At 40.7% G+C, this 22,646-nt stretch overlaps 3 protein-coding genes across 5 annotated transcripts in view; 1 reads left to right on the top strand and 2 right to left on the bottom strand.

Annotated features, from left to right (window-relative positions):
* The window catches only part of NRG4 (neuregulin 4), a 54,766-nt gene extending 52,028 nt beyond the window's left edge, over positions 1-2,738 (top strand). For both annotated transcript variants that reach the window (XM_088063369.1, XM_088063368.1), the window contains one exon: positions 2,444-2,738. In XM_088063369.1, the coding sequence (XP_087919495.1) occupies positions 2,444-2,523 (80 nt within the window). In that variant the 3' untranslated portion in view covers positions 2,524-2,738. The remainder of the gene's footprint in view (positions 1-2,443) is intronic.
* FBXO22 (F-box protein 22) lies at positions 1,325-6,205 on the bottom strand. Its single transcript, XM_005521400.3, has 7 exons — positions 6,049-6,205; positions 5,827-5,959; positions 5,044-5,131; positions 4,553-4,648; positions 3,536-3,700; positions 3,036-3,201; positions 1,325-2,000 (listed from the first exon to the last, which is right to left on the bottom strand). Exons 1-7 carry the CDS (start codon positions 6,150-6,152, stop codon positions 1,571-1,573), a joined length of 1,182 nt encoding a protein of 393 aa, XP_005521457.1. The 5' UTR covers positions 6,153-6,205; the 3' UTR covers positions 1,325-1,570.
* Positions 6,206-6,347: 142 nt separating this feature from the next.
* Positions 6,348-22,646, bottom strand: part of UBE2Q2 (ubiquitin conjugating enzyme E2 Q2) — a 45,969-nt gene continuing 29,670 nt past the window's right edge. For both annotated transcript variants that reach the window (XM_088063021.1, XM_005521401.3), the window contains 8 exons: positions 19,733-19,817; positions 14,895-14,955; positions 12,785-12,875; positions 12,416-12,474; positions 11,120-11,168; positions 10,173-10,268; positions 9,671-9,737; positions 6,348-7,958 (listed from right to left, as the gene is read on the bottom strand). In XM_088063021.1, coding sequence (XP_087919147.1) covers positions 7,927-7,958; positions 9,671-9,737; positions 10,173-10,268; positions 11,120-11,168; positions 12,416-12,474; positions 12,785-12,875; positions 14,895-14,955; positions 19,733-19,817 — 540 coding nt within the window. In that variant the 3' untranslated portion in view covers positions 6,348-7,926. The remainder of the gene's footprint in view (positions 7,959-9,670; positions 9,738-10,172; positions 10,269-11,119; positions 11,169-12,415; positions 12,475-12,784; positions 12,876-14,894; positions 14,956-19,732; positions 19,818-22,646) is intronic.

Genomic DNA, 22,646 nt, shown 5'->3' with positions numbered 1-22,646 from the left:
ATAGCATAGCCAGATCTTGTGTCCCACAATTCCAAATTTAACAGCAAAAAACTTCCTAAAGAAACTTAAGAGATAGATTGACTTACTTCTGAGCACTCTGGATTCAAAAGATTGTAATCACAATCTACAGGAGAGGAGGCAACCACTATATTCTGAACCACACAGTTAAGCAACTGAAATTCAGTTCAATGTGGTGAGCCCAGCTGAACTCTTAGATGGACAACATCTTTAAATCAGAGCTTTTGCTCTAGGAATAGAAGGCAAGGTACTTTGACATACTTCTATCTTTATTTAACAAGTACTTTGTTACTTTTCTCTAAAGATTTTCATTGATTTTATCTAGTAAAACAGTTTAGTTTTGTAAATAGGACTCTGGGAAAGTTCTGCATCTCTCTAGAAATAAAATCCAGGAAATAGTAGATTTAATGCATCAGTAGTTTTCCTAGAGTGCTTTACACACATAAATAGAGCACATCAAAGTACTGTTTATTTCTACATTTGGGTTTGGGCTTGCCATAGACACTAAATTGAGAGGAGCTGTCAACTTCCTCAAGGATAGAGGCCTTGCAGAGACCTAGACAAAGAGAGATGGGCAATCACATACCATAAGAAATGTAACAATGGCAAGAGCTGGATTCTGTATCTCAGACAGGGCAGCCCTGGTTGTGTGTATGGACTGGGGAGGAGGAGGGTGGAGAGCAGCTGTGGGAAGGGTGCTGGGGTCGATGTAAGTTGGGTATGAGTCAGCTGTGCCCTGGTACCCAGGAAGGCAAATCATGTCCTGGAAGGCATCAGGCCCAGCACCACCAGCCAGGCCAGGCTCTGCTCTGGGGCAGTCTCCAGTCCTGGGGGCAGTTTTGGGCACCTCAATATAAAAAGCCACATGAAGTTTAGAGGAGGTCCAGAGAAATGCCATGAGGAAGTGAAGGATATCAAGGTGAAGCCTTATGAGGAATGGATGAGGACACTTGGTTTGCTCAGCCTGGAGGAGACTGAGGGGAGACCTCATTGTGGTCTTCAGCATCTCTTCACTCTCGTGACCAGTGACAGAACTCGAGAAAACGGCATGAAGCTGAGTTAGGTTGGGTATCAGGAAAAAGTTTTTCATCCAGTGGCTGGGCACTGGAACAGATTCCCCAGGGAAGTGGTCAGAGCACCAAGCCCTGCCTGAGCTCAAGAAGAGTTTGGACAACACTCTCAGGCACTTGGTGGGATTCTTGGCGTGTCCTGTTCAGGGCCAAGACTCAAATGATCCTGATAGGCCCCTTCCAATTCACATATTCTATGATTTGTAGAAACCATTTTTGTTTTGGAAGAAAGAGACTTTCTTCAATTGCAGAATTCCATCAAATATAATTTCCTGCAATTCTGATTTTTACAGGGGATTACACAAAATGCAAGGCTTTCTCACAGATATTATAGTAAACTCTATTGCAACTACAAGACTCGATAATATTACCAAAGTGATGTTTATATTTTGGAAGGGCCTTTGACTGCAAGATGTCCACTCTTCCAGACTTCTCAGCTCTCTGGAATGAAACAAACAGCTCAGTGAAGCATTAAACCTTACTTAGGCTTGGTTTGCTTTACTTGAACCAAGGTGAATAAGAGTCATAACAGTAGTATAACCATGAAGGAGGTCATCCTTTATGTCATTACATTCTCTTAATACGAAATTCCCAGTAACTATTCGATCACAGCCTATTTCCCCATGTCCAAAAAAGCCAAAGAGGGGGACATTTGGAAAAAACTTCCTAAATGCATCTGCTTCCATATTCCTCTTGGTTTTGTAATGCCGATATCCTCTGCCAACACAGGCAAACATGAAGCCAATGGTGTTGTGCTCAGGGATGTTTGCTGCTTTGAGACGCTGCATGGCCGCTTCTGCTGTCCTCTCATCAGCCACATCCTGGTCTAAAAGGACAGTGGCACTCTGGATCTGGGGGCCGCTGAAAGCCAACCCAACCACACCACAGGCGTCACCAGGCTGGGCATGGTTACTGAAAGGCAACAGGCACCAAGTTAGAGAACATTTTGTGGGGACCACTTCTCACCTGACTAAACCATCTGTGGCAGATGTAGGTTCAAAGCAGCCAACAGTACAGCAATTCTGACACCATCTACAGTTAATAACCAAACCAAAGACTTAATATTTTAGCAATGTTTTTGTGTAGCAACCTTTCACAAGGAAAAACTTCCACATCCATTACTAGACATTAAGCACAAACTTGTTTCACTCATGCCAAATTCAGCAGTTTGTGTATGTCACAGCTCTGCAATTCCAGCTAAACCATCAGTTAAACTTGGGACAAACAAAGGCACTGAGGATTTATACATAAAAGCAGGGCAGCAGCCAGCAAAGGTTTTTGGATTCATGTTGCTTTAAGTTGGTTGGCCAGGACACATGGGGCTTAGTAGTCACATACTTAACCTTTATCTGCAGGGACTTTATTTAAGGTCAGGTCTCTTATCTGGGGCAACGGTGCACTGGTAAAATCAGATGCAAGAAAAATGTTGATATGAATACGGACTCCAGACCTCCAATGGCACAAGAGCAGCCTATGGGCATGGCTGTACAGAGCTCCACAGGACAGAGTGCCAAATCCTTCAGCAGCCAGGGTGGATCAGGTGAGCTCCTGGGGCACAGCCCTGTTGTGTGTGCAGCCACTGCTCCATGCTATGGGCAGAACTGATACACAAATACATGTTCACATCCTGGGCTCCGTCACAACAGGCACTCAATTACCTGCACTCCAGAGATGAAATGCTGACTGCAGTAAACAAACAAAAGGTATCTGAAGCTGAAAATCTTCTTTTCAGTGGGTTTTCAGAATCCAAATTGTAACACAGCCATACAAATCTTCCAGCTTTGCTGGCTACATCAGAGTGTAGCAGTTGGGACATTTTTCCCTTTAAGAAATTGTTGTTTTACTAATGGTAAAGGGGATTTTCAATATAACTAGAAGGCTATGGATCTGCAGTGTTTCTCTCATTTTGAATCTTTTTCATCATTTACCTTAAAAAAAAATACCTACTTCTCAGAGGTCAGTGATGTAAAGCTCTCCACCTGTCCCCCAGCCAGGATGATACTTTTCTCATTCAATGGATTGACTATTTGATGAAGAAATCGAGTAGCTCCAGTCTTCCAGGAATTGTAGCCAAACAGAAGAACAACACGGAGATCTGGGTTATTCTTCAGACCTACAAACAAAAGCCAACACTGATCCCCCTTATTTTTAAATCCTGAACTCTGAAGTTCAACCATCCTAGTTTCTCCCCAACTAATACATCACACATCTCTCAGAACAGCTCTGCTTGAAACGTAACTGAGGTAGCTGGAAACTGATACTCAGGATAACTTATCCTTAATACTCCAGAAACTAGGAGGAGCAGAGATACACAGTAACCAGCTGGAGCCCCACAGAGGCTCTTGGAGACAGTACAGAAGCTGCTGGTTCTACGCAGAACTCCAGACTGGCACCTCAGAGAGCAGCACCTCACAGAAGCCCACGTAAAGGAGAGGAAAATGACATACCTGCTTCAGCAAATTTACTTTCATCAAAGACCCTGTTCTTCACGTCTTTAGAAAAATGGAAGGTATGAATTTTCACCCCATCGATTTTGGGAAACAACAGAGCAAACCCAGCTTCGCCCCCTTCAATTTCTTGAGGCTGATTGCTGCTTGAACCCATCGGGGTAACTACAAAGACAAAACCAAGTGTCTTGTGTTCAGAGATTCTAATACTTTCATTTACACTGTAACATGGGCAGAAAGAGGTTGAACAGCTCAGGTGATATAAAATGTTGACAATCTATTTCCATAACAACTTATCTGATTGAAAACTAGAGTGATTTTTTGGTCGATATTCTGGAAAGATGAAACGTGTAAGTCCTGCTGGCTATCGATCACACTGAAATCAGTTTTGACATAGAGATGTGGATATATTTACACGTATCCCCCCAGGAACACCAAATATACAACATTAGGAAACCAAGAACAGGGCAATACAAGCCTTCCTGCCCATTTCTGCAGGCATAGACATACTCAAGTTTTTAAGGTATCCTATAAGCATGTGAGGACAATATAAAGCAAACTGACACAAAAATTTGGAGTGTGTTATTAAAATATGGTAATGACAACAATCAAATACCTTACTTACAACGTGGAAAGTGAATTTATGGTAAGAAACCTTAAAAAACCCAATTTTCTAATGATAAAAATGAAGCATGAGAAAAAGCCTGCCATGGGAGGCTGTGAATTTCCCAATTACTGCATATGCCTCCTGCTAGACCATTACAAACAAGTATGCCCTGTACAGTTAGTCAGAATATGACTGAAATGTATACATAAATCCAAGCAACATTCAAGAAGTACATTAAGGTGCCAGGGAAAGCTGCCTGCCCAATTAAATCTACCTTTTTAATTATATCCAAAATATATGAAGTAAGGTCACGTCACTCAGCAGCGGCACTGTGAACTCCTTAAAATCAAAGCAAAGGTGGGAATGACACCTTCACACTGATCTCAAAACCCCACACATTTTGCTCCTACCTACAATCCCTGGGGTGACCAGTCCAAGAACCTGACATCGCTTTGGCAACAACTTTTCAAGCGCCAGTGCTGTTTCTTTACTGTTTCTTTTTCTGGCTGTAAAAATAAGAGACCAAAAAAAGCCATCAGACAGCAGTAAAAATGTGTTCTGAGCAAAGCCCACAGCCAACCCCGTCCTGTTTAAGCAATGCTGCCCATTAGTGGCCATCCCAGTAACAGCACGCCGCTCTGTGCTGCTCCTTGGGAGCACTGGGCTGCCGGCAGGCAACCACACTGCGTACTCCACAGAAGGGAAAGGAACCCATCTGTGCACATTAACGCAGATCTGTGAACTGCTTCTTACCACAAATGCAATACTACACGGTCGTGGTTTCCGTAAAACATTTCCTTTCCATTGAAACCAAAACTCAGAGAATTCCCTTTCAGGTGACTATGCTCTACTTACATCCCAATGTTTCTTTAAGTGGGAGAGAGTTAGGTCCAGGCTTTACCTTTCTTTTGCTCGTGACACTCCTCATGCCCGCTGAACGTCTCTGCATCAGCAATGTAGAGCACGGTCTGAGGCAGCACGTGCACCTTCTGCAAAGACACATGTGGAGGAGTACACGAGATAAGACAAGACAGAGTGGAGAGAAAGTGCAGGCAGAAATCGAGGAGAAACTGCTCCTGCTCCACTGACAGCTCACGCTGTTCCCCTCCCGCCGCCTGTCAGCCAATAGATAACTTCTCATTAGCCCCAGAAGTGCCCAGATTTAGTTAGTGAATTGGTAGCACAGGTAGGAAGTTAACCCAAACCTCACACAAACAAAAACAGCTCTGCAGGCCGGCCCCATGACTCTGCTCCTTCTTTTAACACTATCTAAACTCCTTCCATTCATAGTTGTTGGCTTCTGCTGTTCATCATTAGTGCTGATGCTGGGAAACGGTGTAGAGACGCTTCTGGCCCTTCTTGTTTCAGTTGGTTTAACACTGATATGCTGAGGCGACCCTGACATGAGCGTGTAGTGAAGGCCCCGTACCACGTTAATACCGCAAATAAATCCTGCAGTGTTTACTCAGTGTTTCCCAGCCTATGAGGGTTTACCTCTTAACAAGATTGCCGCGATGAACAGATGTGCCCTGAACTGCAAATCCTCTGCGTTTTGATCGGTGTATTAACACGCAACACTTACTGTCAAAACCACCCACGCCTCCGAACACGTCCCTTTAGCCGGGCGGTCGGAAGAGCGTTCAGCGCTTAAGCGAAGGCGCTGAGGCCCCTCAGGTCCCCTCACCTCAAGCTCGCGGGCCAGCGCGCGCACCAGCGCGTGGTTCTCGGCGGGGCCCGGCTCCAGCGCCGACACCCACGCGATTCGCTGCCGCGTCCGCAGCGTCCGCCGGGCACACTCCCTCCATAGCCGGCACACGCTGCAACACAACACGGACACATCGCGTCGGCCGCACCGCCCCCGCGAACCGGAGCCGGCCGCCGCCCAACCCCTGACCCCGGCCCTTACCAGGCGGCGCGCAGCAGCGCCTTGGTGGGCAGGAAACCGAGGACGCGCTCCACCACCTCGGCGAGGTTGGCGAGGACGTAGCTGCCCTTGGCCGCGGATTCCATGGCCCCGGCGCCTCCCCGGCTGTACCGCGGCCCCGGCGCCCTGCGTCACCCGCGCGCCGCCGCCCCAGAGACAACTTCCGGTCAGCGCGCGCGAGCCAAGCCAGCGCACTGGCGCCGCCTAGCGGCGGGGAGGACCTGCCCCGCTCTCACCTCCCCCCTTCCCTCGCGCCCCGGGCCCCAGCACGGACACAGCGCTTCGTAAAATGCTTTTTATTCATAAACTTGATGCAAGTTTACAAATTACTGTACATTGCCAAGGAACTCTGCCAGAAGAAACGGAACCCAAACCGAAGCATGCGCCGCAGGGCGGAGGCCGGGGCCGCCCCCAGCCCCGCCGTGCCGGAGAGCGGCGCAGCCCCGGCGCTCACCCAACCGCGCCGGGGAACAACACGCACTGCGAGCGGGGCCAAATCTCTCCCATCGTTTCTTTCGAGCTAAAAACTGGATCTAGAAGCAAACGCACAAGGACCCGCGGGCGCCTGATAGAGAAAAAGAACAAGTTCGATAGTCAACTAAAAAAAAAAAAAACAGTAACAAAAACATGCTTCTGCACTTCGGCAAGTGCTTAATCCATGGAACACACCCTTCGCTCGGCCCCGAAGGGTGTACAGGCCGAAGGACTAGTACTACAACCAAAACAGACTCGATTCTGGTAAGGCAATGAAACTGTGTGTCAGTACACAGACCCAGATTCATCTAATAAAGAACGAACAGTTCCCATTAGTCTTTCAATAACAAAACCACCGTCATGAATATGGCAGCATTTCTAATGCCTCAATTGGATGACATGTTTTTGTACTCTATTGTAGCTTTTATATAAAAAATTTTCATTCAAGGACTTTCATCTCTATTTGTGCCAATCACTTTTTAAGTTCATTAGTTTAGAAATGATTGCAACAACCCGTTAATAAAATGGAACACCTAAAAAGGTTTTTAGTATTTTAAATAACTTCAAGCTTCATACTGTGGCTCTTCTTGTTAAGGAGGTTGAGCCAACAAGTAGCAGGAACAGCCCAGCAAGTTCTGATGCCCCAGTGGAAGTGACCAGTTACAAGGTTTTATTGGCACAGCCTTGCTCTGCGTATAAACAAAAAAACGAAACAAAATAAAAAAAAACCAAAAATTAAGATAATCTAAACAAAAAGCATCTTTTCCAATAAACAGTTCATATTCTCATACAGCCATGAAAAATGTTTAATGACTTAACATACATGTGTTTTTCCTATATCATTAATTTGGAAAATACTACAAACGCTGTCATTTTAGACCAGAAAAACTACTGTGATTTGCAAGACCTGACATTTTCTAAAACAGATTTAAACAATGTATTAAACTTCTTGGCTTTAAATTAAACAATAAAATGCAAGTGTCTGAAGTCTGCATTTTGCAAAAAGTAGGAAATACACAGAAGTGTGTGAACAACTCACTCCTATTGTATGAGCTTTAGTAAATTGATAGCCTGCTGCAGGGAGAGCTTATGTTTTCAAATAAAAAAAGGGAGAAGGGAGGGCACGGCTCAAATCTGCTTAATCCATAAGAACAAATATGGTAAAGGCCCAAACTGCTCAGTCCAGATGCCTAAGAAGGGCAGAATGGTAAGGCTGTAACTTATACTGCACGTGTCAGTTGACAGATTATCCACTAATTTATCTAATAGCTAAAGTCCTCAGTTCAGCTGTTATAGGGGCACTCATAGCTTGAGTCTGTGTGTTGGAAAACATAAAAAAGAGCTTGTTTTGTTGACATTGGTCCAGGTATACAACTGTCCTCAGCATTAGCCATCTTCTTTTGGAGGAGTGTACCAGCCTGTGGAGAACAGAGACATGTTAGGTACCAATGTTGCTGTGTCCAGACAATCCTATTCTTCACCCATGGGAGATGGAAGCCTAACCTGGCTCAATCCTTTCCCTCTTACAGCAGGCCAGCTTAGCGAGACCCAATGCCCTAAATGTGGGGGACAAACCATGTGACAGGACCAGACCTGGTATTTGGGTGTGCACATGGATTTCTGTGGCAGCAGCTATCCTGAGCTGGACAAGCTGAACCCCAACAAGAAGAAGCTGCTGAAGGAGGAACATTGCTCTAACCAAACTTAATAGAAGAGAGGTAAAACCCCCAAGTCTTCAAGCTACTTCAAACATAGACATACAAACATGACTGCACTGAGACACTCATATAAATCCCATTTTGTGTACTGCAGAGTTAGGCATACACAAGCAACTGAATGGTTTACCCTGTTTCTGCAAGTCTTGCCGTAGGAATAAACTCAGAAATGTCAGCTGAGTAACTGGTCTTCTGACATAATTTGGCATGTTTAACAGCTGAATCATACTTGATCATGTGTGTATTGCTTTTTCTAGAGACCTTCAGAGCTCCAATCTTAATTCTCCCCTCTTGTAACATTTCCTCTAAATGCATGTACAGTGACTACAGGGTCTATTTGTGCTGTCCCGGAGAGCACACAGCAGCTCTAAGCTCAAGACACCTTTCACAGCAGCACTGAGTACTGTGCTTTGTGTACAGCTCCTGAGGCAGAACTGATCACTTGTAGCACATACAAGTAAACAGCTACACTGGCTTTTGTAGCAAACTAAAAGAGCAAAAGGCTCGGTTAACAGCATAATCAAAATACTGTAAAATTGGAGAGCATGTTAACGTCATTATCTTTGATCTTCCTCCCAAGAGTACAGGTGTTATGTTCTGTGTTAGCAGCAGGGAAGCTGAGGTGCTCACTGCAGTCACACAAACACATTGAAAATAACCTGAATTCCTGGAGGACACTGTGTCCAACCCAGAGCACAGAACATCACAGAAGTGTAACTGCACTAACTCCCTCATCACAAGACCAGAGTACCAATTCTACTAACTACCTTTATGTAACATGTAAGCTACTTAAACCTTTAAAAGCCTCAGGCTTTTCATACTGCCACAGTAAATTAAATGATACCTGAAGCACTTGTACACTTTTTTTATGCAGCAGATGGACTTACAATAGAGTAAAAAAGCCCAAACTAAAACAAGTGTGTCCCTATTCTATTGTACAGTTTCCCAGCTAGTACACCTCTCTTGTAGTTCTTGTATTTTTTAGTCTCAGGTTGTATTTCCCCACTTTCTCTCTTCTTTAATGATTATTTCCACTAGGTTCTTGTCACATTAAAACAAAATCTTTCAGGGAAAGGGATAAACTCCCAGCAGATTCTACACCAATATTAAGATCCTTAAAGCTACAGTAACAATTAAGTTCCTAGATCAACTGGCTGAAAATGAAATGGAGCTGCCTTTCAAGCAGCAGCAGGAACACACATGCAACATTCAAGTAAACTGGGAAAATTGCAATGATTCCAGTCAAGTTATTTAAGCACTACTGTTTTTCTAGTGCAAGAAGAAAAGAAGGAAGAAACATTTATGGTCTTCCCAAGCCAAAATAAGACACTTTGTCACTTCACGTTTCTCTGTGGCCAAACACCCATTCCCAGGGTGCTGTGCAAACAAGAACAAAGTGGCAAGGATATACATACCATTTTTCTCATGTATTTGTACTAGCGACTTATAGGACTGCTGTGCTCTTGCTAGATTATATTGATTCTGAAAGGAGAAAAAACTAACATAAACATAGCATCTAGACATGCAAAACTCAAAAACAGTTCTAACAAGGAAATTCTACAGTGGGCTTAAATATAAAGTCCATGCACAATGTTAGAACATTCCTGCCTTTCAAGATTCCCTTCTCAGAGCCAGAAATTCCAAATTCTCACAATTCCGATCCTCCTTCCCTCCCTCCCTTGCCAATACAAGGATAGTAAAAGCCTACCCCGGCCATCCCAAGGCTTTATCCTCATATACTTGTAATTACATAAAAAAAAATTAATTGCCAATAAAATACTTATACAGGCACCAGATAATTCAAAATGCATATATATTTGCAATAGCAATTCTGTCATTAAGCATCTGCTATGCAAGTCAGCAAGGAAATGGAAGCCCAGCAGTGATCTGTGTAATTGATAAACACAGCACATTTACCTTATTGGCTCCAAACTGTACTCTGGCTTTTCCTTTGACTAAAGTGGCATTGATCTGCATGATGACTGATTCTATTGAGTAGGCACTGCTCCAGCCCTGGAGGAGGGAAAGGAATATTAACATACAACATGTATATACAACTTGCTTCTTCTACTCACCTTGCTGATCTATTTCAGAACGTGTGCTTTGGGATTTTTTTAACTTTAGTTTTAACTCCTTTTCAGTTGACTTATTTTCCATAGAAAAATCTGTAAAATGATAACAGTCCTAGTGCTAAGAACTCGTAAGAAGGATGAAAAGGCTGAATCACATTTCCAAAATACAAACAAAAAAGCTCCATTCTTGCAGCACTGACAAATTTTCAGCAATGTTACAACAGAAATTACCACTCCTTTTTCCAAGAAGCAGGAAAGACTGATCTCTCATGAAGTCAATTAAGAATTCTGCTCATCTCTGGCATTGCTTTACCTTACAGAGCTCACAAGAGCTTCTACCAGAGTCTGCAAGTAAGTTACTTTGTTCATTTACTTATTTTAAAGAGAAAATCACTTTGTCTACGCAAATTATCTCTGACTATAATTGTCTGTATTCCTCACTTCTCCAGAGCTGACTTTATGCAGTTGAAGAGGCTTCTAGAAAAGAAAACGTGTCTTGCTCCCCTGAACTCACTCTTCACACTGCCTTCCTCAGAAATTCTGAGAGCTCCAAGTTGACATGCTCACGCTTCCTGCCTCTTTCTCACAGCTCTTGTAAGCCACCCAAGGCAGAAAATAGGATCTCAAACAAGATCAGCAAGGCAAATCTTGTGGGATTGAGGTTTAGTTCCACCATGTTTCCTTTGGAGTGTGCAATTTATTCCACACGGGGATTCTTCAACTCATGGGAAGCACCTATTTTCATTATTTTTAGGCATGTTTTATTATCCAGATAACAGAGCTCATATTCACCTGTTTAGTGAGAAGTTCCATGCATAAAGCACCTCCACCTAGGACATACCTAGAAACAAATGTGAAAGAAAATATTCTTGATATCAGCAGTTAGTAAAAAGATGCAAGTGCTCACAGCACTTTAAGCTCTTGCAACCTTATTTGTTCAATTCTTTGTTCATAAAGCTGAAAACCCCTTTAACCAGTAGTATATTTGAACTAGTTAGCCATGTTGTACTTGGGCAAAGAAAATTAGCACTGTGAGACCAAAAAAAAAGTTGTTTTCTAACTAGACTTAGTTTAAACCACTGACAGCTGGTCTGCACAACTGCAGAGACCATTGAAAAAGGAAAGTTACTTTTTATGGCTACTCTACATATACATAGTACTGATGAGTAGCTAAAAGAAACCAACAAAATTCAATTCTGAAGTTTAACACCATTTTAAACAATGCAGGCGCACTTATAAATAATATGAGATAATAGATCTTTTCTTGCTCTTCTCCTGTAAAGAGCTTTTTTAAATTTCAAAACCAGTTTATCCATTGTGCTGACTAGGACTCAGCAGAACACCTGAGTGTGACAAAACTTGGACTGAGGGAAGAGAATTTACCACTGCCAAAATGCGTTCTCTATGACCAAGACACTAAAACCTCATTCATCCATATAACATTCAGAGGGAGATGATCACTGAAAAGCCATCCTTTTTTCATTCTAAAAAGAAGTCTGGGGACAACCAAATTAGAATCTAATGAATTTTCTGGTCTTTGGGTCTGCTTGTTTAGTTTTGAGATAGCAGCACCCCTCATGAAACCTAATTAACTGCATTAACCGTTTGAATTCAAGAAGAATACGTGGCAATTCTAATCAAATCAGAATCAGCACCAGCTATCACAGACTACGTTTTCAAATGCAGGTATCATTTCCAGGAGATGCATAAAAGCCTTGGAAGGTGAATTTAATTGTCTCTCCATGGGTATATCAAAGTGCCACAGACAGCACTTCAAACATGCTTTAGATGACATTTGGGGCATGTCTTCGAAAGTGTTTTTAGATTAGCATTTGAGGAATTTTTAAACAAAAATTTTATGGCAATGTTTCCAGCCAGAGAGAGACAGTTAAGACTTCACAGCAAACTTAACATAGGGATCAAGACCTGTTCAAAGCACCAACCCAGACCATCTTACAGCAGGAGAAGGAACAGTGATGTAAACTCCCCACAGAGGCCAGTTCTTACTCATTATGGCAGGCACAGAGCTTTTCAAGTTGTAACATTTTTATCAAAAATGACAATTTCTGCAGGGCAACTGGAACCTACCCTCCTGTGAGCACAGGAGACACCACTCGCACAAAGGGAGGATCAAAAGGGAAGTTATCCTGAAAAGAATAATAAAAAAACAGGTTAAGAAAAATAATGTGACATGGCTTCCCAACCAGAAAGTATTTCAACAGCCTTATTTGTCAAATCAGATTTGAAGTACTACAATTTTTCAGTTCTGTAAAAATTCTCCATAGTACTGGCTAAAAAGCATTTTTTTAGAAGCTTCAGCACCAAACTTAGCTTTCTTTTATTTCTTCCCTTTTTTTATGCTACAGATCCATTATTACTCAAGTTACAGCCGAGGGTCATTTCAGTCACTTTTTATACTAAGCCTCAAATTTAACAGCAGCTTTTCATCCCACTTACCTTAAAAGAGAAGTTGAGTAAAATGTATTCTACACCTTCTTTTTCTTTTAAGACCTGAAGATCACTATGCAGTGGGCTATCAGGATCAACCCTATAAAAGCAGCAGTGGGGAGATCATAGATGAAGTTAATAATTTCATTGCCTCCAAACAGTAATTCCTATTAAAGACTTCCTTGATGTATTTGTAGTTTACAAATTGTAGTTTAAAGCAAACTGTAGGAAATTCTTGCTCCTTTTACCAAATAAAAGCTTTGCCATGAGATCAGCATGAAAACTTGCTGCAATGTACTACATTCCCAATGCTATCAAGTGTTGCTTAAACACAGCACAAAATAACCTATTTGAAAAGAGCAATTTTAATTCATTTCAGTTGTGTGCAAATAAGAGGGGAGAAAACCAGGAAGACTGTAATTATCTAGTTTGCAGCAAATAGTTAGTGAATCCTTTATGGAATATGTAATTGTAGATATGCATCAACTGTTAAAAGTAATCTGCATCAGCAAAAGTACTAAAGCCAGCAGCTTCTGCTCAGCAGAATTTCAACAACTATTTGTTCCAAAACGCTGGTGGTGTGCAGCCTGGCCATTAATTCACACACTACTGGGTTAATCCCACCAAGCTCTGACATCTCATCAGCTTTTAAACAGAAGAGACTAGTCAAAAACACCTGCAGCAAGCCAAAAGCAAAGATGTTAAAGGGACTGAAAAGCCATTAAATCTAATCCTCTGCTACAGCTGGAACTACAAAGTTATTAGATCTTATTTCAGAACTTCTTAGGCAGTTTGTCCCCATCCTACCAGAGTGAAGTTACTTCAGAAAAAAATCTTCCAGTGCTTAAGAACCTCTCATTTCAAACCATGGCTTTTCCTGGGCCAGTTCAAAGGGACTCGTTATAGTAACAATACTCGTCCTTCCTCACATGGGCTCTTTCCTCTGACATCTATCCCACAGCTACTCTGCACCCAGTGTATTTGTTTCCAGACAATAAACAAACACAACACTTCTATTCCCTTAGACATTCTGGAAGGCATGTGCTGCATGTACTCCATTTCCTGTTTTCTGAAGGCAGAAAATGAGACCTGTTCACAGCACTTAAACAGAGGTTTAAAATCATTGCACGTGGCTTGAGCGCTTGGTTACAGAAGCACTTGATAGGAAAGGTGCCCAATAATGTGACACAGATTTCCCTGATATGTCATTCCTGCCATTTTCAGCCTCAAAACCTTCACATGCCCATGATTACACTAAGAAGGAAACAAAGCTATTTCAGCAGCTGGTGACCCAGTTTGTACAAGTCTCACCCCTAGGACAAGACAACAATTCCTACAGGCAGGTCAACTACTGTGCTGATACAGCCTCTGTCCTTATCCTTATTCCCCAGGACACATCCAAACCTATGGAAGCTCTTTCATCCATTGCCAGATGTTGCAGTCACCCAGAACAGTTTGGGTGGGCTCTTTCTTTCTTTAGGGTACTGTATAGGGATGACAGCAGATGATCCTCTTACCAGGAATAATTTCACTCTAACACCTCTAGGATTAAAGTTATTGGACTATGGATGTAATTAGATGAGTTATATAACTGCTTTTCACTAGGCAATGATGGAAGACAAGGTACATATAATTATATAACTCACATTTATGTGATAGCTGAAAGTTTTGGTCCTATATGTCTGTTTAACTGTAGAAATAAACAACTAATGATACTCAGTTCTGTTCTTTCCTACATCTTAAATGAAACTAGAAGCTGGATTTTCCTGTCATTAAAAACACAAAATCATGCAAAATCTCTTGAAAAAAATTTACATCACTTAAGACTGCACATTTTGGAGCAGTTTTAGAACTGAACAGTAATGACAGTTAATGCAATACACACAGTGTTGCCAGTGAAAAGCAGGTCTGTCTTTTTGCCAGCTCAGTTACTACAGTTCCATCTCTACACATTTCTGTGTATCAGAATTATAGCCACTGTTTAGTTACCATTACTGCTACTACTATTATAACACACTATTTTATATACTCTGGCTAGAGATACCAATTTTATGTAAAGACTCTCTCCAGCAATAATAGAACAGATTGTTCAGAACATGTAAAAACTTTATTAACTTACTTGAGAAGCTTAACATGCCATTCATACAAGCTGTCATTCACCAGTTCCACTGAATATATCCCTGTAGAAATATTACATGGAATTAATTATGCACTAAAAGTGTAGATAGAACACATAGCAAAAACAGTCCTTGCTTTTAAATATGAATACTGTCAGCAGGTGTAATGGTATGCAATGGGATAGGATACTGATACTGAGGCTGATACATCCTTCCTCCAGTAGCAGATGCACTTATGAACAGCTACAAGGAAAAAGTGTTTTCACTTCTATTAAAAAATTCCACATTAATCCAATTTTTTTCTGATACTTAACCATTTCACCATCAAACCTTCCACAACTACAACTCCAGCTTGCCTATTACTCACTATATTTTACACCCAGTACACTACCAATGTGTTTTTAAGACAATTTACAACAGTGTGAGTGTGCAGCATTGTGTTTCACAGGTTCTCATCATTACAGGCAGACCAGGACAGCACATGGGACAGCGTATGCAGTAGAACCCCAAGAAAAGGAGATACTGCAGTGGATAAGCACATTCCCAACAGCTGACTGAGGAAGGCAGAAAGATGCATCTAAAGAATGGAATGGTCTGTGGGAACCAGCTGGTGACTTTCAGAGGCCTGTTTGTTTTAAGCATGTTCAACAACAGTCGTGCATTTCACTCCTAGAGAAGGATGGAAATTATCTGCCATTTTCTTGTGTATTCAAAGCTTCCTCTTTGCATAAATTCACATGAAGCTCTGGAAAAAGCAATAAACCTTTAACCACCCAACAAGATTTAGAGCATGGTATCAGTCAAGTACAAAAGCTAAACCTCTTCTTTCACAGAATAATCACACACATAGACTAACCCACTATTATTAAACTCATTACCTGGCCTAATATTTAACAGTATCTTTGCTGCTGACCTAATTATTTGGAAGCCGTATGTAAATCAGAAACCTGCCTAGGATTTCTGAAGGCAATACAACCACCAGATTGCAGTTACCTCATTCTCCCCAAGGAATGGGGGGGTATTAATTTCTGAGTTTCATTATTCTAGCATAAAAATAATCTTGCAGTTGAGACTTATAAGCATAAGTACTTCAAGTACAGATGACATTTCAAGCTGTCCAGACATTTATTTCTAAAGCATTTCAAAACTTTGCACACAAGTTAAAGCACCCATGATTGCTTCTACTCACCGAGTGCCACTAACAAGTGAGTACTGCAGCCGAGAGCACAATTTCTAATTCTTCTACATCTAGAATAACAACAAAGGCCTGAACACATATTCACTGTGCTACTCTTATCCCGTTTAATCAGAAGCTACTTCAGAGACATGACATATCTGTTTGAGGATCAACCAAAGGAGCTAGTAAGGCCCTTTTTCAATTCCCCAGATCCAATGACACTATTCTCTGAACTGACCTTAGTGTAAGTGACAAACTGTAAGAATTTCAAATTGTACTGCTCTGATGTAAAACCAAAAGAACTGACATTCAGAACTCTGCTCATTGTCAACTCCCATTAATGACAAACTTATTCCATTGCTGTATCCAGAATATTTTCTTCCACCTGCATCCAAATGGGAGTAAAGAACACTCATTACAGACAAGGCAATAAGTTACAGTAATGCTCCTGACACTGTGCAAAACAATGGAAGAGAACAAGAGAACTTCCATCCCTTTGTTCTCTGACTAAGCCTCCAGCCCTACTCCTGTCCTCCTTCCATCATCCTGGGCCACCTGCTCTTGGCCAGAGTCCCTGTCCCAGTCCTTCAGCTCCAAGGCCCACACACTTTGCCAGCTTCACCAACAGGAAGAGCTGTACTCTGAAGAGCTGTACTGCACCTAAGCCAGAAGCTGCAGTAGGGCTCTTCAGAGAGACAGGCTCAGCTCAGGACTGAGCCTTAACACCAGTGCAAGACACTCCAGCAGCCTTCCAAGCAGCCAAGTGCTGAGCCAAATAGCATCTGTGTCTCCTCATGAACAGCAGCACGGGCACCCCGTGTCTCGATACAGACACTACTTACCAACACTATCCAAAGCTGAAGGAGGCCGTTGTTTGGGGTTCTCTGAATAATCAAGAGGTGTTACTTGGAAGTAATTGATATGCTTTTTTTTTCTTTTGCAATTTTAACAGGAAGAGAAAAAAGTTCCTTGGTTCCTCCGAAGTCAAAAAGAATTTAACTTATGAATAGCAGTTTTTGAGAAGTCCTTAGTTTAAGAAAGCTATCAAGGTAGGTTCCTCTTGCTTAAATGCAATGTGGGGTTTTTATTACTCAAAGGGGATCAAGTAAAAGAGGTGACCAAGTAAAAAGAAACCCACAGAACCATGAAGCAAGCAAAAATGTAAGAAATTACAATGTAGAAAGAAAAACAATTCCTTTCAAAACAAAGGCAATGTCTTATTTAGGGCAACACTGCTATATCAAAAAGTAGATCCATACTGTCTTTGGATAAAAACAAAAAGTCATAAAAAACTCTTTATGAACTATATAGGTATAAAACAGATGCTAAAGATATGAAAAGTTTCCATTTAATATCCCCAAATTCTTTGTTTCTTTCTCCTTTCCCAATCCCTTCAATTACATTAAGTCCTTTGTACGTCTCCAATCTGATACATGGAAATGAGAATCTTGCTTTGCAGGACTTGTGGCTCCCATTATCTGAACAGATTAATGAAACTGTCTAATTCACAACAGAGTATCTTAATTTGCTGGAGTATTTTTTGCTTCTGTCAGCTGGTAAGAAAATTATTTTCTCTTTCTTTAAGGGCAATTCTTCCCCTAGATTTCCCAGGTAGATAAGCAAGTTCACTGTTCTTTTGCTTGAACTCCAGCAGCATTGCTTCATTTGATAAAAGAAATTAATTTCTAAAATAGATACTACCTTGAATGCATACCCACAATTGAAGCCACTGTCTTTTGATAGTACATTTTTATAAAACAGTCTAATAGAAAAGAAAGAAAATAAAATAAAATACTATTGTTACAAGAATTATTCACTTCAGAGCTCCCAGTGTTGTCCTACTGTCAGTCCTAGAAACATGTAATCTCATGCAAACTAAATAAAGTGATCCTTACCCAACTAAAAATCAGACTTAGCCTTTCTGGCTTATCTTAAAAAGAAAAGAAAACAGAGTTAAATTACCTTGCAACAGTTACCAGAACCTGGAAGTTTCACAATGTTTCCCTTTGTGCATTAGTAGGAAGAAATTAAATATAGGCAAAATGGACCATGGGGCAAGTACTCCAAACAAAAATGACATTTAAAAAGCCAATTACCTGCCACAGCCTGTGCACATAGTGACAGTTACCTAACAAAAGGCGGAACCAGGCTATGAAAGCAGGAGTTTTGTGTGAAGGAAAAGAACCGAGAACATAAAATTCACTCAAGGTCAAAGAATAAATGAAACCATAAGGAATGAATCTAGGTAGGTTTTATAACAAACAGCATCAATTTACTGCGAAAATGTAATAAACGTGTCAGTAGGATGGTGTTTCAAAGCAGAATTGCCATAATCTTTGCAGTGTCAACCTTCATTTGACACTACTTCATTACCAAGTTTTAGAGATCAAAATGAGGCATCCAGCTGCAGTATTTTTACATATTTCCAAAGTCACAAGCTCTAAGTTACTGCACTCACCCTTTAGAACCTCAATTTTCTCTGAAGTTTAGCAAGATTTGCCCTTCCTCACAATTTAAGAGTGTTCTTTCCTACATCAGGATCAGTCTTTAGCAACTTGCTAAGACTTGCTTATTTAAAGCCAAGAAATGGCATTATTAGAGAGCCTAAAGACACCTCAAACCACACCTACCCAGAGAGCCCCGGCTGACTCCAGTGGTACCACCTGAGCACCCCAGTCCTTACAGCCTGGTTTGTTAGGGCCAACCTTAGCTCTAATCACCAAAACAAACCCTGAAGGTAAAAAACAGGCAGTAAAGCATCCCCCATGACTTCATACAGATCTGCTGCTAGCTCTTTACTAGACCCACTAATCCATTCCTTCCCAGATAGGTGGTGTTTGGAGCACACTGGCAAGCACTCAGTTGTAACAAAACTAAAAGGAGGCTGCATTAGGTCAACACTAGGTTAACCTCACTAAATTTATACCCTAGACATTTTACCATTGTTCCCAGCAGTTCCATGCGTGAAACAATTGACCTAGAAGTTAAATATGACAAATCAAAACAGGAACCTTATTGTCTCTTCAGCTCTTCTTTTACACATGATTAAAATGGCATTACCAGGTGAGATTTAAGTACACTAGAAATAAATACAGGCAGAAGTTTGGAAAAGTAAAAAGAAAGAGTATTTAAGTTTATACTGACTCTCTAATTAGGCATTCCTCCTGTTCCCATCCTGGCCTGCACCAGGGTCTCACACTGGCTGTGGTGATGGAGCTGTCTATTTGGCAGACCTAGAGAAATACAACTTGCCCAAAATCTATGTAATTTCTATTTCTCATATGATAACACTCAGACAATTCAATTTGCTGAATCCTTTACTCAGCTAGTTTAGCTACAGCTCCTATAAGGAATAAATCATATAGCCATCTACTACCTAATCATTGGTCATTATTCAAACTAATTTAAAATGCAAGCTTGTTTTCCACTATAATTCAAACCATTATTCCAAGGAATATATGTTCTGACTTTTCTCCACAAATAAATTATTTTATGTAGTAAGAGTATATATAATGAATCTATCTATTTTTACATATGTGCTCATACAAACACACAAGTATATATAAACACAGGACGACAAAACACACATAAGTTAGCAGGAAGTATTTCCCAAAAGAATTCATTTAAAGTATATTTTAAAAAGGGAAATCTGAGGCATTTTACCTGTTTTATAACTCTGTGATCTATATATATCCCTGAGTTCTTTCATAAGTCGATCTGAAGCCTGAACTGACCCAGAGACTGCACCCTGAAACAAACAAAAAAGACACCAAATAAGTGAGAAGTAATATTCACTATTTACATTACAATATTTACAGCTTTACATTACGAAGTTACACTAACTAGAAATTATTAACAATTTCTGTATGAGAATATTTAACATTTCAGAAACATTCTAGTGAGCAAAGTCTACTCCAAAGAAACAAGGCCCTCCCCCCTAAAGAAGCACATTAATATATACTACTAAATACTACAGGTGATACAAACTTTTAATCAAGGTACAACAGGTATTTTTCTGTAAAGAAACCTAAATCTTTGGCATTTTAATTTCATTTCCAAGATGGATGCACAGTACATCTTAAGAGGGAAATATTTAATTTTACATTCTGCTTTTACACACTGGGAGGAAGAGTAAGCCTAATCCTAAGCTTCTACACATAAGGTTTTATTGCCTTCTCAGAGGTATATTTTTATCTGGTCATTGAAAAAGGCACAGGAGGTGGGAAGCATCCACTCTAGAACGGCAGCTTGCTGAGGAATAAGACCAACCAGTGAATTTAGCAAACATGGAACAAAAGCAGTATTTATTGCAATTGAGTGAAAGAAGATCAACATCTACACAGGGGAAGACAAAAGTAAGTAAACCTTAAAATACCAAATTATTTCTTGTGATTGTCCATAGTTCTTATGATTTATGCAACCAGAGCAAAAATCCCTTCTGTTCTTTAAGAGCTCAGCTCTGTACTGCTCAGCAGCTCAAAGTGAGAGAAAAACTTATAACACAATATTCTTGTAAGTTACGCGATTACTCTGCTTATACATCCCACCCGAAATACCACTTCAGGCTCAAGAGTTTTGAAAAACAGACTGATAAAAGTTAGCCTTATAAGATTTAAAATACAGAATAGGAACAAATGAGCTAAGGCAGTTAGCACCCCAAACCCTGACCCAGTGACACTTGGACTTTCACCATCAGTCTGTTTCCCAAGGGTACATTATCCCATTGGACCTTTGCAGTTCCCTTCTGCTCCTGTTCTTCAGTCACTGCCACTGAAATACAGGCTAACATATGGAGCTCATAAGTATGGCTAGGGGGAAGAAACCATGATAAAAAAAATAAAATTGCCCCCACTACCAAATAAAAAAAGACCAATCTAGAATAATTCAGCCTGTCTGTATCAAGAATTGAATGATTAAGTTGATGAGGCTGCTTTTTTACTCAAAAAATTCAAAGATACTTATTTCTTCAGTTTCCTTCCAGACATTATGAACACCTATAAACACATCCTTTTTGGACAGAAGCGTCAGAAAAGCATGTCTGGAAGAATATCAAGCAGCTGTGACCATTGCCTAATACCTGAAACATCATCCCCATTTGCCTGAAGTCCACAGTGATGTTTTATATTCCACAAGGTCTTAATTCTTAATAAAAATTGAGTATCAGTCACAGTTACTTGATGGTAAAGCCTTCACATAGTCCTCTGCCTTCTCTATCCAGTAGTATCAAATAATACTCTTAGCTTCACACTAGATCTGCAGATTTTTCTTTTAAGGCTATTCATTTTCATACACCTTTGCATTTAATTATGCAGATTTCTGAAATTCCTTTGGTTTTCCTTAACAGAACGGTATGAAGGATGAACCTTGTAATTAAACATGCAAATAACAGACAACTCCTTTCATCTGGTTAAACAAAAACTACATAAAGACAGGGTTTCACACAAGTAATTTCTTCATTTACTACCCCCCCACCTCTACAGAGCAGTATTAGACAAAAGGTATTTCTCAAACACCAAGTACATTAAATTTTATGGAAAATGGTTGCTTATACGCAGTATCTGCGTATTACTACTATTTATGTCCACTATTTACAGATTAGATGAAAAAGAAACATTACACTTAAGCAGTTAACACAACAGTGTTAACCATCATTCTTTGTATATTTGCTGTACTTTGTGAGTGTTAAGATTGAGACTCCTCAGTTTGTTGAGTCTGGAGGAAAGAGGTTTCCAGAGACAAGTGTCAAGACTTCTGAGCAGAGCTGTGCAGATCTTTGCCCCTTCCACTGTATTTCTTACTGCAAGAAGGAATTTTCTTACACTTTCCACAGATTGTCAGCCTATAAATATAGGCAATTTAAGAACAAGTTAGATGGTCAAAGACATCCTGTGGAAAACTACCTCTCTCACTGCATCTCTATTTTCATCCAATTAAACTACTGAATTTCTATCCATAATGTTGGAAGTTCATCTTGGCAAATGAAAATGTAAGTATCTTCTATACTGGAAACATTTAAAAACCAAAGCTTAACACACCCACATCCCCCTGAGTGCTATTAAAGCTACTGATACATAAGGTGATATTAAAGAAGCTAGTTGTAGTGTGTGTAAGCAAGCCTCAACACACTTTGTCTCTAACAGTTTTTCACCCTTTTTTCCCTAGGAGTTTCTGGTTGAGCTGCCCATTCCTTAAATAGCAGCACTAAATATAGTTACACTTGCTACTCTAAAGAATCAATGGACTGCAAACCAGTAATCTACAACCAGGAGAAAGAAGACAGCAAGCTTAACTTAAGAAGTTTAGCACAAGAGCTTATTTTATGTGCTCTGAACTACCCTTGGAGGAACCTGAAGAAGGTAACAGCTAAACCTGATGGTAAGCCTAATGCCAAACACCACTGCTCTGAAGCACGTCTCCATTCTGGTGTCACTTGCGGGTTTTGGAGCCACTGGAAAGAGCAGTTTAGAAGAGAGCACAACTTGCATCCCACTACTGCACGATACAGAGCATTGAGGTCAGTTTTGACTACAGTGATACTAAAATTAAAAACTTTTTCCATAACTCACTACACTCAAGT

This window comes from Pseudopodoces humilis, chromosome 16, assembly GCF_049639895.1.
Source record: "Pseudopodoces humilis isolate 2021_Gansu_Grassland_sample_001 chromosome 16, ASM4963989v1, whole genome shotgun sequence".
NCBI classification, from domain to species: Eukaryota; Metazoa; Chordata; class Aves; order Passeriformes; family Paridae; genus Pseudopodoces; species Pseudopodoces humilis.
The sequence above is the reverse complement of the archived record's forward strand: the minus strand, read 5'-3'. Positions and strand labels throughout refer to the sequence as shown.

Bases quoted from the DNA above. Each gene is read 5' to 3' on its own strand.
- FBXO22 (XM_005521400.3), bottom strand. From the start codon at position 6,152: ATGGAATCCGCGGCCAAGGGCAGCTACGTCCTCGCCAACCTCGCCGAG. The intron at 4,649-5,043 runs GTAAAGCCTGGA...TTATTTTTACAG, and splicing joins GTGTCACGAGCAAAAGAAAG to CCAGAAAAAGAAACAGTAAA. The intron at 3,202-3,535 runs GTATGTCATTTT...TTTTGTTTGTAG, and splicing joins AAGTAAATTTGCTGAAGCAG to GTCTGAAGAATAACCCAGAT.